Genomic DNA, 19502 nt, shown 5'->3' on the forward strand with positions numbered 1-19502 from the left:
ACGGAGGTACAAGATATGGCTTAGTGCTTCTGGGGCTATGCCTGGATCTCTGAGGGATTTCCTTCATACCATCCTCACATGTATGGGGGGGTGGGGTGGGAAGGAAGGTGGGGAGGCGTCTCCAGGCTCTTCCATAGGCACTGGGGGGGCTACCTTGACACCCCTAGTGCTGCTGTGAGCTGTGGGACTCTTTACAGGGTCTCTGGGTCTGTCTGAATGCATAGCATCTGGGTGGCCTTTAGATGTCTCTAAGCTGCCATGTGTTTTCCAGCATTGTTTCTGAGTGTTGTGCTTTTTCTGCAAGCTGTCTGGGCTCCTGAGGGCTCTTCTTAAGGCCCCAAAGAGCACACACAGTGTCTTCAGGGCAGCACTGGGCTTTTCAAACCTATAAATGGGGTGGTTTAGGCCATCCTAGTGTCTCTGGGGCTGTTCCAAGGTTGTTAGCACACCACTCGGGCTGTTCTCCAGGTCTCTGAGTGGATGTCTTTGAACTGCTGGAGCTGCTTGAGGTGTGCTGGGGCTTTCCTAGTCATTCCAAGTCTGCCACAGGTTTTCTAGGCCTCCAGTACCGCGAAGCCATGCTCAAGAGTTTATTTCCTGGGCCTGTTCTTAGATCGACTGGAGCTCTTTCAGAGTTTGAAGGCATCCCGTCAGAGTTATGGGGGCTGTCTGTGAGTTTCCAGGGGCTGTGGGGTCTTTACAGCTATTGTGGATCCTCAGGGGCTATGGGCTCCAGATCCGTATGAATGTGGGAGCTTCCTCTGGGGTCATCTACTGGGCACTGGTGAGGCTACACCTGCGATACCATGTCCAGACCCGGACTCCACGGTACAAGCAAGACATGGGTATACTGGAAGGAGTTCAACGAACATGGGGCCAAAGCGGCTGATGATAGGGATGGACCCTTTTTGAAAAGGGGCTTCACTAAGGGAAGTGTGGGGGGCTGTCATGCAAGTAAGTAACAAGTAATTAATTTTGAATCTATTCAGATTGGGTATTAAGGGAAGGTTCTTCACTGAGAGGGTGGCTGGTCGAGCACCAGAGCAGCCTCCCCGGGGAAGTGGCCACAGCACCAAGCCTGCTGGACTTCAAGCACGGTCTTGAACGAAGGTCTCACGCACACAGTTTGATTTTTGGGTGGTCCTCGTTGGAGCCTTGAGGGCGGCAGCTCTGAGCTCGCCTCTGCCGCCTGGTGACCGAGGGGCGTTGCTGCGACGTCCGCGGAGGCCCAACGGAGCAGCGGCGCCAGGCTCACTGCTGCCTCCCGGTGACCGCGAGGGGACATTGCAGTGCCACCGCACGGGCTCAGGGTTAGAGGCAAGGGGTACGTGTTAGCATTGGTAGGGTTAGGGTTACGGGGCGCTGGAATGAGTCTAGAGTAGCACAAAGAGCCCTGGAGAGTCCTGCAAGGCCTTCAGGGAGCACTGGACTACTTTGGGAGTCCCTGGGAGGCCTCGAGACGGCACTAGAATGCACTGAGGGGCCACAGGAGGCCTGAAGGCTGCACTGGGAGGCCTCCCAGAACTGCAAGGCTTCAAGGGGAGCTGGAGCACACTGAGAATCCAAGGGAGGCATCTGGTATTAACTGGGAGGCCTTTGGGGCACCCAGAGGACACTGGAGAGCTGTGCAAGGCCTCTAGCTGGTACTAGGGGATATCACAGAGCCCTGGGAGGCCTTCAGCATGCCCTAGAGAGCACTGCAGAACCCCATGAGGCACCCAAAGGGCGCTAGGTTGCAGCAAGTCACCCTGGGAGGCCTCCGGGGTGCCACAGGAGTCCCCTAGGTGTCCAAGAGAGCACTGGGGGAAATGGGAGGCCTCTAGAGTGCCCTGGGAGGCTTCTAGGGCGTGCTAGGACACACTATAAAGCCCTGTGAGGTCCGCAAGGGGTGCTAGACTGCACTGGAAGGGCCTGGGGGGCCTCCTGGGTGCACTGGGAGGCTTCTAGTTCTCTCTAGAGTGCATTGGGAGTTTGGGAAGCCTGCTATTGCATTAGAGACAACTGGGGATCATAGGAGGCCTCTAGTGTGCGCCGGGAGGATTTTAGGGCACCCTAGAATACACTGGAGGGAACTGTGGGGTGTCCAGGAGGGACTATAGCACACTAAGTGTCTCTGGGAGGACTCCAGTTCTAACTAGGAGGACTCTAGTGACTCTAGAGTCCGCTGTGGTGATGTGGGATGTCTGCTAGGTTTAGTAGCGTGCACTAAGGGGCCCTGTGAGGCCTCTAGTGTGCCTACAGTGTACTGGAGAGCACTGCCAGGCCTCCAGAAGTCACTAGTATACAATGAGGATCCCTGGGAGGCCTCCAGGGTGCACCACGAGGCACCTAGGGTGCCTGAGAGTGCAGTGGGGGGTCGTGGTGTGTCTGCAGGGGATACTAGAGTGCACTGGTGGCCCTGGGAGGCATCTAGAGACCCCAGGAGGCTTCTAGGGGGCATTAGAGCACATTGTAGAGCCCTATGAGGTCTCTAGGGGGGAATTAGAGCACAATGAGGGGGACTGGAAGACTTCCAGGGAGCACTAGACTACACTGGGAGGCAATGGGAGGCCCTTAGGGTGCACTGGGAAGCCTCTAGTGCTCTGTAGAACGCAACGGGGAAGCTCTGGGAGACCTCTAGAGTGCCTGATAATGCGGCGAGTGAGCGGGTGGGTGCTGGGATGCCTGCAGGGGATACTAGAGTGCACTGGGGAATATGGGAGGAATACAGCACTCCCAGCACTCTAGTGCTCTCAGAGGTCTCAGAGGGCTATTTAGTGCACTCTAGGGCCCTGGAGGGTCACGGGAGGCATATAGAGAGCTCTGGGAGGCTTCTAGATGCTAGAGATCACTGGAGAGCACTGCAAGATTTCCAAAGTGCATTAGAACACACCAAGGCACACTTGGCAGCTTTCCAGGAGCTTCTAGAGTGCACTGGAGGTCCTTGGAGATTCGAGGGCACACGGGGAAGTCTGTAGTGCACACCAGAGTGCAGTGTGGGGCCCTGGGAGCCCTCATGGGCATCCTAGAGCTACTTGTGGGAGGTCCTGGGAGGCCTTTGGGAAGTGATAGAGTGTACTGGGAAGTACCAGGGTGCATGCACTAGACACTAGAGTGCACTGGGAGTGTTTGAAGGCCTGTATGGGGCACTAGAGCACAGCAGGGGGGGTCTGGGATGGCTGTAGGGAACTGTAGAGGGCACTGGCAAGTCCAGCGAGGCCTTCATGGGGTGCTAGAAGACACTGCAAGGCCCTGTGAGGCCTCCAGGAGGTCCCAGAGAACACTGGCGGGCCACAGGAGTCATGAAGACTGCACTGGGAGGCCTCTAGGGCATCCTAGAGGACCTTGGTGGTCACTTGGGGGCACTTGGGGGGATCTAGAGTGCACTAGGTGGCCCTGGTAGACCTGTGGAGGATCTAGAGTGGAGTGGAGGGCCACTGGAAGCTTCTAGTGTGAACTGGAAGGTCTTCAGGGCACCCTAGATGACAGTGGAGAGTCCTGCGAGGCCTCTAGCTGGTTCTAGAGCACTCTGGGGGGGCATGGAAGGCTTCTTCTAGTGTGCCCTAGAATGCACTGAATAGCCCTTTAAGGCCACCAGCGGACACTCGTTTACAGTAAGGGTCCCTGGGAGGCCTCTACAGTGTACTAGGGGGACCATAGAGCGACTGGGAGTGCACTGGATGCCCTGGGAGGACTCTAGAGTGCACCATGAGTCTTCTATGGGACACTGGAACACACTGTAGAGCCCCATGAGTTCTCCAGGAGGCGCTGGAGCACACAGGATTGCCCTGAGAGATTTCCTGGGGGTGTTAAGACTCCACTGGAGTGGAGGCCCTAGAAATCTTCAGGGTGCAATTGGACGCCTATAGTGCTCTCTACAGTGCAGCGGGAAGCCTTCAAAAGTCTACAGGGGGTACTAGAGAGCACCAGGAACCCTGGGAGGCATGTAGAGTGCCCTGGGAAAACACTAGGGGATACTAGAGCACACTTGAGCAACTTTTCAGGTCTCCAGGGGCCTTAGAGTACAATGGAGAGATCTACAAGGTCTCTAGAGGGCCTTAGGGCACACTAAGCAGGATCTGGGAGCATTCCAGTGGGTGCAAAACTGCACTGGGAGACCCTGGGAGATTCTATAGGGCAGTGTGAGAGGCTTCTAGTGCTCTCTGGAGTACAGGATGCTCTCTAGGGCATCCAAGGGGAGAGCAAACATCCCTGTGAGGCCTCTAGCAGATAATACAGCACATGGTGTGTGTGTGTGGGGGACGACAGAAGAACTCTAGAGTTCTGGACAGCCCAGCGAAACCTCCAGGGGGCTGCAGGTTATACTAACTGAAGCTGTGGTGTTGGGTTAGGGTCATAATTAGAGTTCGGGCTAGGGATTGCTAGGGTTTGGAGAGACAGTAAGCACAGATTCCTGTTGTGTGTGGGGTTGCGTAAAGGCTCCCAAAGGGAGTTCAGGTGTACCCAAAGGCTTCTGTTGAGAGCGCAGATTGATGAGCACCAAGGGAGGCCTCCATTGTGCCTGAGAGTGCACTCAAGAGCCCTGTGAGGCCTACAGAGTCCAGAAGATTCCAGGAAGAGTCCCTGTTTGGCCTCTAGGGTGAGAGAGGATGCTCCTAGGAAACCCTAGAGTGCACTGGAGTGCCTTGGAAGGCCTCCAGGTCATCCTAGAGGACACTGGGGGTCACTGGGAGGCTTTTGGGGGGGGGGCTAGAGGGCACTCACTGGCCCTGGTAGACCTGCAGAAGATCTAGAGTACAGCAGAGGACCATGGGAGGTCTCCAGTATGCCCAGAAGTGCACTAGAGTGCACTGCGAGTATTCTAGAGGCCAGAAAATTCCAGGAAGAGTCCCTGTTTGGCCTCTAGGGTGCAAGAGGATGCTCCTAGGGCACCCTAGAGTGCACTGGAATGCCCTGGGAGGCCGCTAGGAAATCCTGGAGGACACTGGGTGTAACTGGGAGGCTTTTAGGGGGGGTTAGAGGGTACTCAGTGGCCCTGGTAGACCTGTGGAAGATTTAGAGTGCTGCGGATGACCATGGGAGGCCTCCAGTGTGCCCTAGAGTGCTCTAGAGAGCCCTGTGAGGCCTCCAGAGGCCAGTACATTCCAGGAAGAGTCACTTTTTGGCCTCTAGGCTGAAAGAGTAGGCTCCTAGGGCACCTTAGCTTTCACTGGAGTGCCCAGGGAGACATCTAGGGCATCCTAGAAGACACTGGGGGTCACTGGGAGGCTGTCAGGGGCAGCTAGAGGGCACTCAGTGGCTCTGGTAGACCTGTGGAGCACCTAAAGTACAGTCAAGGAAAACTGGACACTTCCAGCATACCCAAGAGTTCACTAGAGATCTCTTCAAGGGTTCTAGAGGCCAGTAGATTCAAAGAAGAGTCCCTGTTTGGCCTCTGGTGTTCCACAGAAGGCTCCTCGTGCACCCTAGAGTGCACTGGAGTACCCTTTGAGGCCCCTAGCAGATCCTAGAGGACAGTGAGGGTCTCTGGGAGGCTTTCAGGGGCACCAGATGGTACTAGGTGGCCCTGGTAGACTTGTGGAAGATCTAGAGTGTCGCAGAAGACAAAAGGAGTCATCCAGTGTGCCTGGAAGTGCACTAGGGAGCCCTGTGAGTATTTTAGAGGCCAGTAGATTGCAGGAAGAATCCCTGTTTGGACTCTAGGGTGCAAGAGGAGGCTAATAGGACAACCTGGAGGGCACTGGAATAGATTTGGAGGCATCTAGGGCATCCTAGAGGACACTGAGGGTCACTGGAAAGTTTTCAGGGGGGAGCTAGAGCGCACTGGGTGGCTCTGGTAGGCCTGTGGAGCATCTCAAGTGCCGTGGAGGACAACGGGAGGCCTCCAATGTGCCCAGAAGTCCACTGGAGTGCACTGTGAGTATTTTAGAGGCCAGAAGATTCGAGGAAGAGTCACTGTTTGGCCTCCAGGGTGCAAGAGGAGGCTCCTAGTGCACACTAGAGTGTACTGGAGTGTCCTGGCAGAACTCTAGGGTAACCCTAACTGTAACCCTAAATCTAACCCTAATTAGGACCCAAAAAAAGTACATTGCCAGTTTCTCCCATCAAAAAGTGCTCCCAATGGAAGCCTTTGGGTAGACCCGAACTCCTTTTGGGAGCCATTATGCAACCCCACACACGACAGGTCTCTGCACTTTCTCTCTTTCCAAACAACCCTAATTGTAACCCTAACCATAGCCCTAAACCTTACCCTAATTATGACCCTAAAAACACGTACGCCAACAGTACACAACCCCACATACAGCAGGACTGGCCTTCTGTGGTCCACACTGAGGATGGATTCCGACCCCTGAGAATTAAGTCAGGGGGCTAATAGTATGTGTGTTGCGTGGTGTTTGGCAGGGGGAGGTGGGGAGTTGTCCAGCAGGGCGCGGTGTGGTTGGAGTCCTTACAGCAGAGAGGGCTGTTCGGGATTGGTAGGTTTGGTTTGGAGGAGTGTGTGGCATCCTTCCTGTGTGATGGGACTGATTGTTGGGCAGGAAAGTTCTAGCTCCTATTTCTTTTACAATGTGGTTTGTGTAGTCTGTGTTCCATCTCTTATACTGCCCTTTTTCAGATCTTGGTATCCTCCGTGTTGTTTGAGCTCAGCGAGCATCCTGAAGCTCTACAGTGTGTTTCTTTGTGAGCTTAGCGCCAGCCTTTGTCAAGGATGGATCCAGACCTATAAGAGTTAAGTCAAGGGGCAAATGCTATGTTTATGCCGGTTGGTTGGTTAGGGGTAGGTGGGGATTTGCGCAGCAAGGCAAGGGGTGGTCAGTGCATCAGAGAGGGTGGTCCTGAATCTGCAGGAGGCTGTGTGGCCTCCTTCCTGTGTGATGTGAGCATCCTCCGGGCAGGGCAGTCCCAGCCTGTGTCTCTTCTTTGGTGTAGTCTGTGCTGTGTCTTTAACCGTTCCCGTCCCAGGCCTTGGTATCCTTCTTGCTCACTGAGCTCAGTGAGCACCAGGGTAGCTGTCCCAAGGGTCTCAAATGTTTCTGCTCCTCACCTTTGTGCCAGCTGAGCAATTCTTGTCTTGTCATAGAAGCCTGAAGCACAGCCCTGCCTGTCGTGTTCTGTGTGGCGATTGGTTGCACGGACTCTTAGTGTGATCAAGCAAGAGTCTTTACTGCAACCCAGCTACGTTCTTTTTATACACTTTTCTTCCAGATGTTTTCCTTCAAAAACCCTGCAACCCCCTTTTACAGTCCTTTAGTCCCTTTGTCTTGTCATTTGCTGATCTTTGTCTTGACGTATGTGTTGGGCTGGTACGTACCTTATTGCAACCTCCTGATCCTGTGCCTGGTTCTGGTCATGCTCTGTTACTTTTCTTTTCCCCTGGGCCTCGTAGCGGTCTTTGCTCTTATCTCCTTTTGTTATTTACCTATGCCTCAGGCTCCTTGGTGAGTCTCATCCTCCACATCTCTCTTGTCTTCCAGAACTCCCTTCTTTGATTCTTACATGGTCACAAGTCCTTTATCTATGTACATGGCTAGTTAAACCTACTTTTCCTATATGATTACATATCCCACAGTTTTGCATTGCAGATATCTTTGGGCATTCACCTTTGATCTGGGTTGTGTCATCAGCTCTTCTTAATGGTGATTTTTTTTACAGCGTTTTTTTTTGTATAGAAGGTGCAAAGCGTCAATCTCCACCAGAGGTGTATTGGGCCAGGTGAGGTATGAACAGCTTGCCAAAGGAGCAGGTGTGTTTGAGGTGTGTCCCTGTCACTGAAGTCAAAAAAAAAGCATCCCTTCTTGTTTTGGTTTTACAGGTGGCAGAGCTGGCTCACAAGGGCAGACGGAGGGTTCGGCCTTGGGAGGGGTGAGCAGCTGCGGTAATGGAAAGAGCAGTTGATGCAGGTGAGCTATGGCATGTGGATGCTTTCAGTCTGTACTTCTCCCCCCCCCCCCCTTTTTTTTTTTTAAAAAAAAAAAGTCTTGTCACACAGTCTCAGAGGGATAAAGCCGTATGCTGAAGAGTAGTGTGAGACTCAGATTTGATGTAAGGTTGGGCAGGAGGAGAAGAGTGGCATGCTGGCTTCTGAGAACTGCAGTCACTTCACCTCCCATTACTCTGGTGCTGTGGCCTGTGCCAGCTGTGTTATCTGACTTCAGTAGCAGAGCAGGTCAGTTGACTACTGTTTTGCTTCTGAGGAGGATTTGCATTGGAAGAAGTTTGGCTGGTGTGCCAATCTATTTCTGCAGGTGAAGAGGATCCTTGTGCCTTTAGCAACGTCCTGGCTAGCCTTTGTATTCCTTGTTGAGGATAGAATCTGCCTCCCAGCATTGCCAAGCTAAGCTGGGGAGGCAAATGCTATGTTTGGGCTGGGGTTGTGAATGGACACATAGAGCAAGGGCATGTGCTTTTAAGTCATTGCAGCAGATGAGGCCTTTCAGGATTGGTCACGGTCAGGCAGAGGGAGGGTATGTGGGGCTCTGTCAGGTACAGCGTGAGCATGTGCCAGGCAGGGCAGTTCCAGCTTGGTGTCTGTGTTCTGTGTTGTCTGTGCTGTACTATAGTCTTCATTTCCTGTTGCTCTTATATTCTTATATTTCTTATATATTCTTATATTTCTTATATTCTTGTATTTCCTGTTGCTTTTCATATCCTGTTGCTGTACTACAGTCTTCATTTCCTGGTGCTCAGCAGGCCCTGCAGAAGCCATCCTGAGGTTGTTGAACACATCACCTCATGGGAATAATGCCAGTTGAGCAGTTCTTATCTTGCAGTGGGAGCTTAAAGAGCTCATTTCTTCTGTGTGTGTAGTTCTTTTGTATCATTAATGTTTCCTGATATGATCATCATATGTTACACGCTCCTTGGGTCTTGTTATCCTCATTGCTTTTTTCATTGGACTGACTAGACAGGCAAGTCGGTAGCCAAGCCAAAGGTCCTAAATGCTTGTGTCATCATCTCAAGGCTGATTGAGCGATTCTTGTCTTGTAGTCAGAGCTTAAAGCGTGGATCTGTTTCAGGTCTTGGGCATCATATTCAGTTTCAGATGGTATCCGCTTCCATCCTTACTGTTGCGGAAGTCATCTGGGCCACATCAGGAGCTCTTTCTTGAGTATTCATTACCAAAGCATTTTCTTATGGGATTTGCACTCCATTCTTCCAGTCTCTTGTTGTAAATCTGTGCTTTTTATGCCTCCATCATCGCAGTTTTGGTGGTCGCTTTCAGTCACAGGTCACGGCATTTGAGTCTCTCCCTGGGTCTGCCGCAGAGCATCTGTGCTGACTTGTCGCACAAAAATTACATACGCATTAGGTTTCACAACACGTCTGTGCATATTCATTTCCTAGCTCTGCCTAGCCCCGCTTCGTATGCTAATTATCAGTCCTGCACTTGCGTATTACTCTCTGGTGGTCATCCGGGTGGTCGTCGGGATGAAGTAAGATGTCTTCATCAGAGTTGAACTTTTTAACCTTTTCTTCTTACGCATGCTCTCTGAGACCTCGGTCTCAGTCCAAACTGCAAGGTTGGTTTGATCCAGTTCCCGGAGTCCGAGAGGCCCCAGTTATCTAGATGTCTAGGAATAGTCTAGCAGTTCATGTCACTAAGGGATTTGAAGGGTTAACATTGAGGCCCAAGTCTAGGTGATAAGAGAACAAAGGGGGGTTTTAGAGAAAACTGCTGACTACTGCACGGGATGTTGTGAGAGTTTCTGAAATCCGGCCCAGAGGCTACCAAATAAGGAGGAAGGGGGAGCTGAAGGATGACTGAAGGACAAAATTCTGCGAGGAAGATCACCAGCCTTCAGCCCTAGCGACCCCCGAGAGACCACCAGAGACTGATACACAGGCGCCCCTGGGAGGGTTTTGGATTCCGGAAACCAATTATAATAACCCTGCCTCTTACAGGAATAGTAATGAATATGTATTAGCCTAGGAGCATAAAAACTAGCCACCTTATGTAACAGGTGTGCGTCCTGGTGGAGCAGAGACTCCCGGCGCACCCAGTGTTGTTTGCTTGCCTCTATTCGTTTAATAAATTGTAAACTTTGATTGTAATCCTATTTGGTACTCAGTCATTTATAACAGTTCTCATCTACATCCCCAATAATTAGGATATTTTACCACATATGTAGCTAAATATTAATTCAGATAAGTTTTAGCATCTTCCCCATCTCACTGTGTCTGGGAGTTGGGACCTGTCTGTAGACATTTGGGGCCTGCATCTTGCATTTGTGGTGTGGCTGTAGAGTGTGCAGTGTGCATATGGGTTTTTGGCCTTTCTGTAGTTTTTGGGTCTTGTGTCTGGGCTTTTGGGTTCTGTTTGTGGCATGTGTCTTGGGTTTGAGACCTGGCTGTAGCCTTTGGGGCTTATGCCCAGGCTTTGGGGCCTGTCTGTAAACATTTGGGGCCTGCGTCTAGGGGTTTGGGGCCTGTCTGTAGACATTTGCGACCTGCGTCTGAGGCTTGGGGCCTGTCTGTAGTGTTTGCAGCCTGTGTCTAGACTTCTGGTGCTTGTCCGTAGCATTTTGGGTGTGCGTCTCTGGTTCAGGGCCTGTCTGTAGTATTTGGGGCCTGTCTGGAGTTCGGGGCCTGTCTGTAGTATTTGTGCCTGCGTGTAGGCTTCTTGGGCCTTTCTGTAACATTTGGAGCCTGTGTCTGGGCTTTTGAGGCCTTTCTGTAGCGCTTGGGGCCTGTGCCTAGGCTTTTGGTGCTTGTTTGTAGCACTTTGTGCCTGTGTCTGGGTTTTGGGGCCTTTCTGTAGTGTTTGGGGTCTGCGTCTGGAGTTTGGGGCCTATCTGTAGTGTTTAGGCCTGTGTCCATGCCTTTGGGGTGTTTCTGCAGTGTTTGGGGACTTCGTCTGGGGTTTTGTCCTGTCTGTAGCGTTTGCGGCCTATGTCATGGGTTTGGGGCCTGTCTGTAGTGCTTAGGGCCTATATTCACACTTTTGGGCCTGTCTGTAGTGTTGGTGGCCTGCGTCTGGGGTTTGTGGCCTGGCTGTAGCATTTGGGGCCTGCTTCTGGCTTTGGGGGCCTGTCTGTAGTGTTTGGGGCATGTGTCTGGTGTTTGGGACTGTCAAAAGCATTTTGAGCCTGCATTCAGTTTTTTTGGGACTGTGTCTGGGTTTTTGGGACAGTCTGTAGTGTTTGGGGACTGTCTGGAGACTTTGGGGGCTTTGTCTAGGCTTTTATGGCCTCTCTGAAGCCTTTGGTGCTGGCATCTGGGACTTGGGGCCTGTCTATAGCATTTTGGACTGTCTGGTATTTTGGGACTTGTCTGTAGCATTTGGGGCCTGCATGGCTTTTCTGTAGCATTTGGGGCCTGCATTTTGGTTTTGGGATGTATCTGGAGCTTTTGGGGCCTAGCTGTAGCATTGTAGCATGTAGTGAGTGGTTTTGTATTGTACTTGTTGAGGCCAGCTCTGGTTCCATCACTGCTGTGCTTCTTCGGTTCTATCACCGTGGCACTTTGTTCAGCTCCATCAGAATTAATTCTTCATCAATCTGTGTGACTCTTACTGTAATACAGTTGCAGTGACACATAGCAACCGCTGTAGTGATGGCATAAAGCGTTATGGTGCTGTGGGGACAGGGAGGGACACAGGGGCCCCACTGGCTGAAAGTGCCCCCAAGCCTGCGCTTTCGTCCTCCCTCTTGGCTCGGCCTCGAGCCACTGCACACATTTGCGAGGCGGAGATGGGGGCAGGCAGCCTCCAGGTGGCCTTGTAGCAAACAAAGGGAAGCCAAAGCTGGAGAGCGCCACCTCCTCAGTAGAGGGACTGCTGTTCCCACTAAAGAAAGGAGAAACCAGGCCTCCCGCTGCTGCGCAGAAGCTCAGCCCGAGCAGGCTGCAGGCCCGAGGCCTCGCAAGCTCAGCACGGCGCTGGTGCCTTGCTCCAAGCCCTGGTGGGGCTGCGCCTGGAGGGGGCTGAGCGTGGCCCCGCCCCCTTCCCCAAGAGGGCGGGAAGTGGGCGGGGCTCGCACCCATTCCCTGTGAGGAGCTGTGAGGAGAAGGAGGTCCCCCCGGTGTCCCCTCGGTGCCGTGAGAGCATGGAGAGCAGAGAAAGTGCAGCAAGTACGTACCGCCTGTTGCCCAGAGGGCGTTAGGCAGCCCCCCAGAGAATGAGGTGGCCCCGGCACGGCCCCAAAGGGCGCATGGCGTCCTGCCGTGCCAGGCAGCACCCCGTCGGGCCCCGTAACCTCTCCCGTTGCCCTCCCGCAGCCGGGGCCGAGGGTGGCTGGTTGGAGGAGTCCCTGCTGGACTGCGCCTTCGCTGCCTGTGACACGGAGCAGACAGGTAGCGGTGCCGGGACCCCGATTCCACCCCGTGGCCTCCTTCTCGCTCCGCGCTGCCTGTTTCCACCTTCTGAATGGCGCGCGGAAGCTGGGGGACGCCGCGGGAAGACGCGCGGGGGGCTGGAGCCCAATGGGTGGATGCACAGGCAGCCGGATGGATGCGCGCGCTGCCCGAGAGACGCGGGGCGTGTGGTGAGCTTCGCCTCTGATGGCAGGCGCAGTGCCAGCCTGGCGCATCATGGAGTACCTGCAGGCGGTGACGGGGCGTAGTGGCGAGGAGCAGCAGCTGCAGAAGCTCGGGCAGATGCTGGAGGTGACGGCAGCGGGGGTGGCCCTGGATCTGCCCACCTTCCGCACTGTCATGCGCGAGTGGATCGCCCACTGTCAGCGGGATGGGTGAGTGCTTGGGGAAACAGAGGCATGCGGGGGCAGTGCTTCAAATGGCGGCATTACAGCTCCGTGCCCGGACACTGGGTGTGCCTGGAGCATACAATGCAATTATGGCTCCGTGCCTTGACACTGGGCGTTTCAAGCTAAATGTGGGCATTTCAGCTCTGCGCCTGCAACAGCTGTCTCAACGTGGGAATTCGGGCTCTGCAGCCCAACACCGGGCGTTTCTGGAGCTAGATAATGGAATTACGTTTCAGTGCCCCAACAGTGGCATTTCAGGAGCCAAATACTTAAATTATGGCTCCGCGCCCTGACGCCAATTGGTTCAGGAGCCACGGTGGGAAGTGTGGCAGAGAGTTGCCGTACCACGTGCCCATCTCACTGATTCCTACCAACGCCTCAATGCTTTTCTTTCCCCAGGGCCTCGCAGTCTGCTGAGGAGCTGGATGTAACGGGCGGTAGGTGTGCGCACCGGAAAACAGATCAGTGCCCACTCCAGCCATGCTGCGCCTGCTGGCAGCACTGCTAATTCGAAGCCCCAGCTGAGCGACAACTCCTTCTTTCCTGCACACGGGGTGCGGGCTCTGGCGGAAAACGCAACCACACACTAACCACTGAGCCACCCTGTGCCCAGCCATAACGCCGCAGCGTGGGGTGGAAAGGAGAGTAGCGGGGCAGAAACTAAGAGATGTGGGGCAGCAATTGGAGGTGTGGGGCAGCAATTCAGAGCTGTGGGGCAGACTCACAGACGCTCACAGCATCAGTGGCACTGTGGTTTTGTTGCTGGGGCTCCATGGATGCAGATTCCCATCTCTCTCTACTCACCCAGGACCTCGCGTGCTCACAGCCGCATTGGATCTTGAGGGCTACGGCGGCGAAAGAGAGAGCGTGACCTTGTAGGTAGCGGCATCATCGGGCTTCCAAAACACACCTGAGCGGTGCTAATGAGCCTCCTCTCACTGCAGGGACACCAGGAGCATCCAGGAGGAGCGGGAGCGCTGCAACCAGCACTTGGCCGGCCAGAACGCCACGCTGCGCTGTGCCCTGGAGTCAGCCGAGGAGCTGAATGCCCAGCTGGCTGAGGAGGTGGCAGGGCTGACGGCGCAGCTCCACCGGTCAGGGGGCACCCATAGGTGCTGGGAACGGGGGACAGGGACATGCGGGCAGCTGCAGATGCGTCTCTGCAGCAGTGCTGCCGGGTGACGACCAGCGGCCATCTGTCTCTCGCAGTGCCCAGCAGGCATTGGAGCATGGCTGGGCAAGCAGCCAAAAGCTGGAGGACCTGGAGGATGAGGTGAGGAGGCTTCAGGAGGAGAACAGAGGCCTGGCAGAACAAAATCAGCATCTGGTGAGTGCCCCCCCCCCAGCTGCTCGGCAACTCTGTTGTTCATTTTCCCTTTTTTTCCTCTTAAAACAATGCCAAGGTGACGCGGTGACTCCTGGCTGCTGGCCGCTGGCCTTTGCCCTGCCTGTGGCAGTGAGGCTGCGTTGGCCTCAGCAGGGCCAGACCTGGTGGTGTGCAGCCTCCGCTCGCATGCCCCCCAACTAGTGGGCTGCCCCCAGCAACTTATGGGGCTGCCCCCAGCAACTTAACGGCACACTCTTTCCCCTCCAGGAAAGGGAGCAGCGTGGCCTTCTGGAGGAAGTCACCGGCCTTCAGGAGACGGTGAGGACGGGCACGAAGAGCCAGGGGTGCCCCGCAGCACTGTGCCCCCACCCCAATGCACCACCAGCAGCTTTTAGTCCAGTTTCACTGGGTATCAACCCACTTTCCTCTGGAGCAGAACTCAACGCTGCTTGCTGAGGCCAAGGGAAGGAAGGAGAATCTGCAGGCACTGGAGGCAAAGAGGGATGCCATCCTGCAGGTAAGAGGCAGCTGAGCCTCGTCAAATGCTAACGAACCAGCTCCCTCAGCTGGGGGGCGGGACAACACCACATGGGGCTGGCGGCCCCTCCCCCATTATGCCCATCTGTGGAGGCCAGTGTGGCCATGGCCTCCAGCCCTGTTGCGTTGCTGCGGTCTCCTGCCACGATCTGCCTTCGCCAAGGTGAGCAACGTGATCCCTCTCCTCAAGTAAATACTCCCCCAGGACTCCAAAGGGATGGGAGCCACCACCGGCACCCCAAATTCGTCCCTGTTCCCCCCAGTTCTGCAGATGATGTGCGGCATGCAGGACCTGATGGAGGCTTTGCAGCATTATGAGGGCGCTGTGTGGGCACAGCTCCCACAAAGCCCCCAAATCCAGCAAACTGGAGAGGAGAGATGGGAGAAACCCTAACAAAGTCTTTTTCTTCCCCTAAAATCACGGAGCAACAGATGGAGATCAGCAGCCTCCACAAACTACTGAGGCAGACACTGGAGGCTTTGGCCACGTAGGTGCTGTGGGTACCTGGGGGGCCACGGGGCTCTCACTGGCTGAAAATGCCCCTATAGAACTCCCAAATCTGCGTTTTCATCCTTCCTTCTAGCTTGGCCTCAACCGCCGCACATATCTGTGAGGCGGAGGTCAGGGCAGACGGCCTCCAGCTGCTTTTTGGGGCAGGATGCTGGAAATCGGGGCTGTCAGAATCTTAAGGAGTAGGAAGGTGGGAGGGAAAAAAATGGGTAAAATCATAATAAAAAAAGAAAAAGGGGGTAAATGTGGGCACGCAAAGAGCGTGGACACAAGTGTGGCCCCTGCAAACCTGCGCTGGCTTGGAGTGAGGGCACGTGGCGCTTTGGGTCCCCCAGACTTCCCATCTGCCCCTTGCCCATACTGCCCATTTCCCCCCCCCACTGCTTTCCAGCCCTCCCTGCATCCCCCAGTGCCCATCACCCCCACCCCCCCAATGCCAATCGCTGCCCCAGTTTCCAGCCCCCCCAGCCTCTTCCTCCCACAGGCGAGCCCCACAGCCTGAGGCACAGCCGCTCAGCACGGAGCCATGGAGGGAGGTAGGAATCGCCAGAATCATGTCTTCTCCCCCAGAAAATGTCCAATGGGGGGCAGAGGAGGCACAGCCATGTCACCGCCCCCTCAAATCACCATGTTCCCCACAGCCCTCCCAGCGTGCAGACCAGAACTGCTGGCGCACATGGTGGTAAGCGGGGGTCCCACTGCCGTGGGTCGTAGCACCCCACACTGTGGGCCAGGAAAAGCCCTGGAGGTTTGGAGGGGTGCTGCACCCCCCAGATCTCCCCCCAGATCACTGAGTGCCCCTGCAGGCTCGTCCCACACCTGCTGCTGGTGCTGCTGCTGGCACTGCTCTGCCTCCTGCACCACATCGCCCCATGGCTGGAGCTGAGCTACCTGAGATCCCCCCCACTGTGAGAAGGCCCAGGTAAAGCGACCGGAGCCTGCTGTGGGGCACATGGGAGCCCAAGCCCCATAGTGGGTACGGCAGCGCGTGGGGCTGTGGGGTAGAGTGTGGAGCGGGGTTAGGGGGGAAAGGGGAAAGGGGGTGGAGGGGGGAATTACGGAGTGGAGTGTGGGGCTGTAGGGCAAAGCATGGGCGGGCCGTGGGACAGAGCACAGTGCTTGGGGCACACTAAATGCCCCCCCTGCCCTATAGTTGCCCTGCAGTGGCCAGGCTGGGAGTCACGGCACCAGTCGTTTCCCCAGCCCGGCCCCCCCATCCTGCAGTCCCAGCCCCCCCAAGTAACACCCTCCTGCTTTTTCCAGGTCTGAGCTCCTCCTGCATAGCACGGGACCACCCCCACGGAACCTACTGACCGCTGCGCCATGGGGAAAGGGGGGTGCACACAAATGCCCCCAGTGAAGTCCCCCTCCCCCACGGTACCCCACTTCTGGGGGAGGCTCTCTATGTGCCGCCCCCCAAAAAGGAGGAATAAAGCTGTGCTTAGCACTGCCCCGCGTCATACAGAGTGAATGGGGGGGCCCCTATGGGAGGGTCATTTGGGTAGGGCTTTGAGTGGGGTAGGGGTGCACAAAGTGTTGGGGGGGGGGGCATGAAGCATTGGGGGTGCAGCAGGGCCCACTGTGTCCCAGTATGTCCCAGTGTGCTCCAGGACCACGTACGGGTGCTCTCAGCCCCATCCCAGTGTCCCATTGTCATCATCTCAGTGCTCCCACTGTCCTCACCGGTTTCATCCCAGTGCACACATTATCCCCATTCCCAGTGCTCCCAGTTCTACCTTGTCTCCATTGCGTGATCCCCATCGTGTTCCTTCTAGGGCTCACGGGTGCCCCGGAGCACCCACCCCGGTGACCCCCGGAGGGCCCCCGGGCGCCCCATAGGACCCACCCCGGTGATCCCCGGCGGGCCCCCGGGCGCCCCATAGGACCCACCCCGGTGATCCCCGGCGGGCCCCCGGGCGCCCCATAGGACCCACCCCGGTGACCCCCGGCGGGCCCCTTGCGCCCTGGAGCACCCACCCTGGTGACCTGGGGTGCTTGTACACAGTGCACTGAGCTGCTTGTACACAGTAGGGGCTTGCTTTTGGGGGGGTGTTGGGAGCTGCTTGTACAATGCAGGGATCTGCATCTGGAGGGGGTTGGGAGCTGCTTGTACACCTTTGGGGCTTGCCTCTGGGGAGGCTGGGGAGTTGCTTGTACGCCTCTGGGGCCTGTGTTTGGGGGGGGGGTTGGAGTCTGTGGCGGGGGTTTTGGAGCTGCTTGTACAGTCTAGGGTCCTCTGGCAGGCTTTGGGATCTCCCTTTGAGGGGGGAGGTGGGAGCTGGTTGTACACCTTTGGGTCCTATGTCTTGGACTCTGCGCCTTCACTCCTTCCAAACAACCCTAAACATAACCATAACCGGAACAATAAGCTGAACCCGAGTTAGACCCTAAAAAACATGTACGGTGTTTTACCTAATTACAGTTAGGTTTAGGGTTACATTTAGGATTGTTTGGAAAGAGTGAAGGCGCAGAGTCCTGTTGAGTGTGGGGTTGCGTAAAGGCTCCCCCAGGGAGTTCAGGTGTATCCAAAGGCTTCCGCTGAGAGCACTTTTTGATGGCAGAAAGTGGCACCGTACGTGTTTTTTCGGGTCTAACTCGGATTCAGCTTCTTGTTGCGGTTAGGGTTATGTTTAGGGTTGTTAGGAAAGAGTGAAGACGCAGAGTCCTGTTGAGTGTGGGGTTGCGTAAAGGCTCCCCCAGGGAGTTCAGGTGTTCCCAAAGGCTTTCGCTGAGAGCACTTTTTGATGGCAGAAAGTGGCACCGTACGTGTTTTTTCGGGTCTAACTCGGGTTGAGCTTCTTGTTGCGGTTAGGGTTATGTTTAGGGTTGTTAGGAAAGAGTGAAGACGCAGAGTCCTGTTGAGTGTGGGGTTGCGTAAAGGCTCCCCCAGGGAGTTCAGGTGTACCCAAAGGCTTCCGCTGAGAGCACTTTTTGATGGCAGAAAGTGGCACCGTCCGTGTTTTTTCGGGTCTAACTCGGGTTCAGCTTCTTGTTGCGGTTAGGGTTATGTTTAGGGTTGTTAGGAAAGAGTGAAGACGCAGAGTCCTGTTGAGTGTGGGGTTGCGTAAAGGCTCCCCCAGGGAGTTCAGGTGTACCCAAAGGCTTCCGCTGAGAGCACTTTTTGATGGCAGAAAGTGGCACCGTACGTGTTTTTTCGGGTCTAACTCGGGTTCAGCTTCTTGTTGCGGTTAGGGTTATGTTTAGGGTTGTTAGGAAAGAGTGAAGACGCAGAGTCCTGTTGAGTGTGGGGTTGCGTAAAGGCTCCCCCAGGGAGTTCAGGTGTACCCAAAGGCTTCCGCTGAGAGCACTTTTTGATGGCAGAAAGTGGCACCGTACGTGTTTTTTCGGGTCTAACTCGGGTTGAGCTTCTTGTTCCAGTTAGGGTTATGTTTAGGGTTGTTAGGAAAGAGTGAAGGCGCAGAGTCCTGTTGAGTGTGGGGTTGCGTAAAGGCTCCCCCAGGGAGTTCAGGTGTTCCCAAAGGCTTTCACTGAGAGCACTTTTTGATGGCAGAAAGTGGCACCGTCCGTGTTTTTTCGGGTCTAACTCGGGTTCAGCTTCTTGTTGCGGTTAGGGTTATGTTTAGGGTTGTTAGGAAAGAGTGAAGACGCAGAGTCCTGTTGAGTGTGGGGTTGCGTAAAGGCTCCCCCAGGGAGTTCAGGTGTACCCAAAGGCTTCCGCTGAGAGCACTTTTTGATGGCAGAAAGTGGCACCGTCCGTGTTTTTTCGGGTCTAACTCGGGTTCAGCTTCTTGTTGCGGTTAGGGTTATGTTTAGGGTTGTTAGGAAAGAGTGAAGGCGCAGAGTCCTGTTGAGTGTGGGGTTGCGTAAAGGCTCCCCCAGGGAGTTCAGGTGTTCCCAAAGGCTTTCGCTGAGAGCACTTTTTGATGGCAGAAAGTGGCACCGTACGAGTTTTTTCGGGTCTAACTCGGGTTCAGCTTCTTGTTCCGCTTAGGGTTATGTTTAGGGTTGTTAGGAAAGAGTGAAGACGCAGAGTCCTGTTGAGTGTGGGGTTGCGTAAAGGCTCCCCCAGGGAGTTCAGGTGTACCCAAAGGCTTCCGCTGAGAGCACTTTTTGATGGCAGGAAGTGGCACCGTACGTGCTTTTTCGGGTCTAACTCGGTTTCAGCTTCTTGTTCCGGTTAGGGTTATGTTTAGGGTTGTTAGGAAAGAGTGAAGACGCAGAGTCCTGTTGAGTGTGGGGTTGCGTAAAGGCTCCCCCAGGGAGTTCAGGTGTACCCAAAGGCTTCCGCTGAGAGCACTTTTTGATGGCAGAAAGTGGCACCGTCCGTGTTTTTTCGGGTCTAACTCGGGTTCAGCTTCTTGTTGCGGTTAGGGTTATGTTTAGGGTTGCTTGCAAAGAGTGAAGGCTCAGAGTCCTGTTGAGTGTGGGGTTGCGTAAAGGCTCCCCCAGGGAGTTCAGGTGTACCCAAAGGCTTCCGCTGAGAGCACTTTTTGATGGCAGAAAGTGGCACCGTCCGTGTTTTTTC

The 19502-nt window shown here is 55.0% G+C and overlaps 1 protein-coding gene across 3 annotated transcripts; it reads left to right on the top strand.

The window, feature by feature from the left end:
- The first annotated feature begins 102 nt into the window (after positions 1-102).
- Positions 103-16466, top strand: KASH5 (KASH domain containing 5). Of its 3 annotated transcripts, XM_083814369.1 has the most exons (14): positions 103-7658; positions 7754-7841; positions 12157-12231; positions 12446-12626; positions 13041-13078; positions 13450-13516; positions 13586-13735; positions 13851-13968; positions 14236-14286; positions 14405-14485; positions 14938-14993; positions 15501-15552; positions 15823-15938; positions 16280-16466. In XM_083814369.1, the coding sequence occupies exons 2-14, from the start codon at positions 7820-7822 to the stop codon at positions 16374-16376; spliced, it is 1104 nt and encodes a 367-aa protein (XP_083670495.1). In that variant the 5' UTR covers positions 103-7658; positions 7754-7819; the 3' UTR covers positions 16377-16466. The 3 variants fall into 3 exon arrangements, 2 of the variants coding, with proteins under 2 accessions (XP_083670495.1, XP_083670494.1); XM_083814368.1 differs by lacking the exons at positions 103-7658; positions 7754-7841 and adding an exon at positions 15658-15698 and having other exon boundaries at positions 7868-12231; XR_014575813.1 differs by lacking the exons at positions 103-7658; positions 7754-7841; positions 14938-14993; positions 16280-16466 and adding an exon at positions 15658-15698 and having other exon boundaries at positions 7868-12231; positions 15823-15919.
- Positions 16467-19502: the final 3036 nt, after the last annotated feature.

The sequence above is a fragment of the Anser anser genome (assembly GCF_964211835.1).
Source record: "Anser anser genome assembly, chromosome: 30".
NCBI lineage: Eukaryota > Metazoa > Chordata > Aves > Anseriformes > Anatidae > Anser > Anser anser.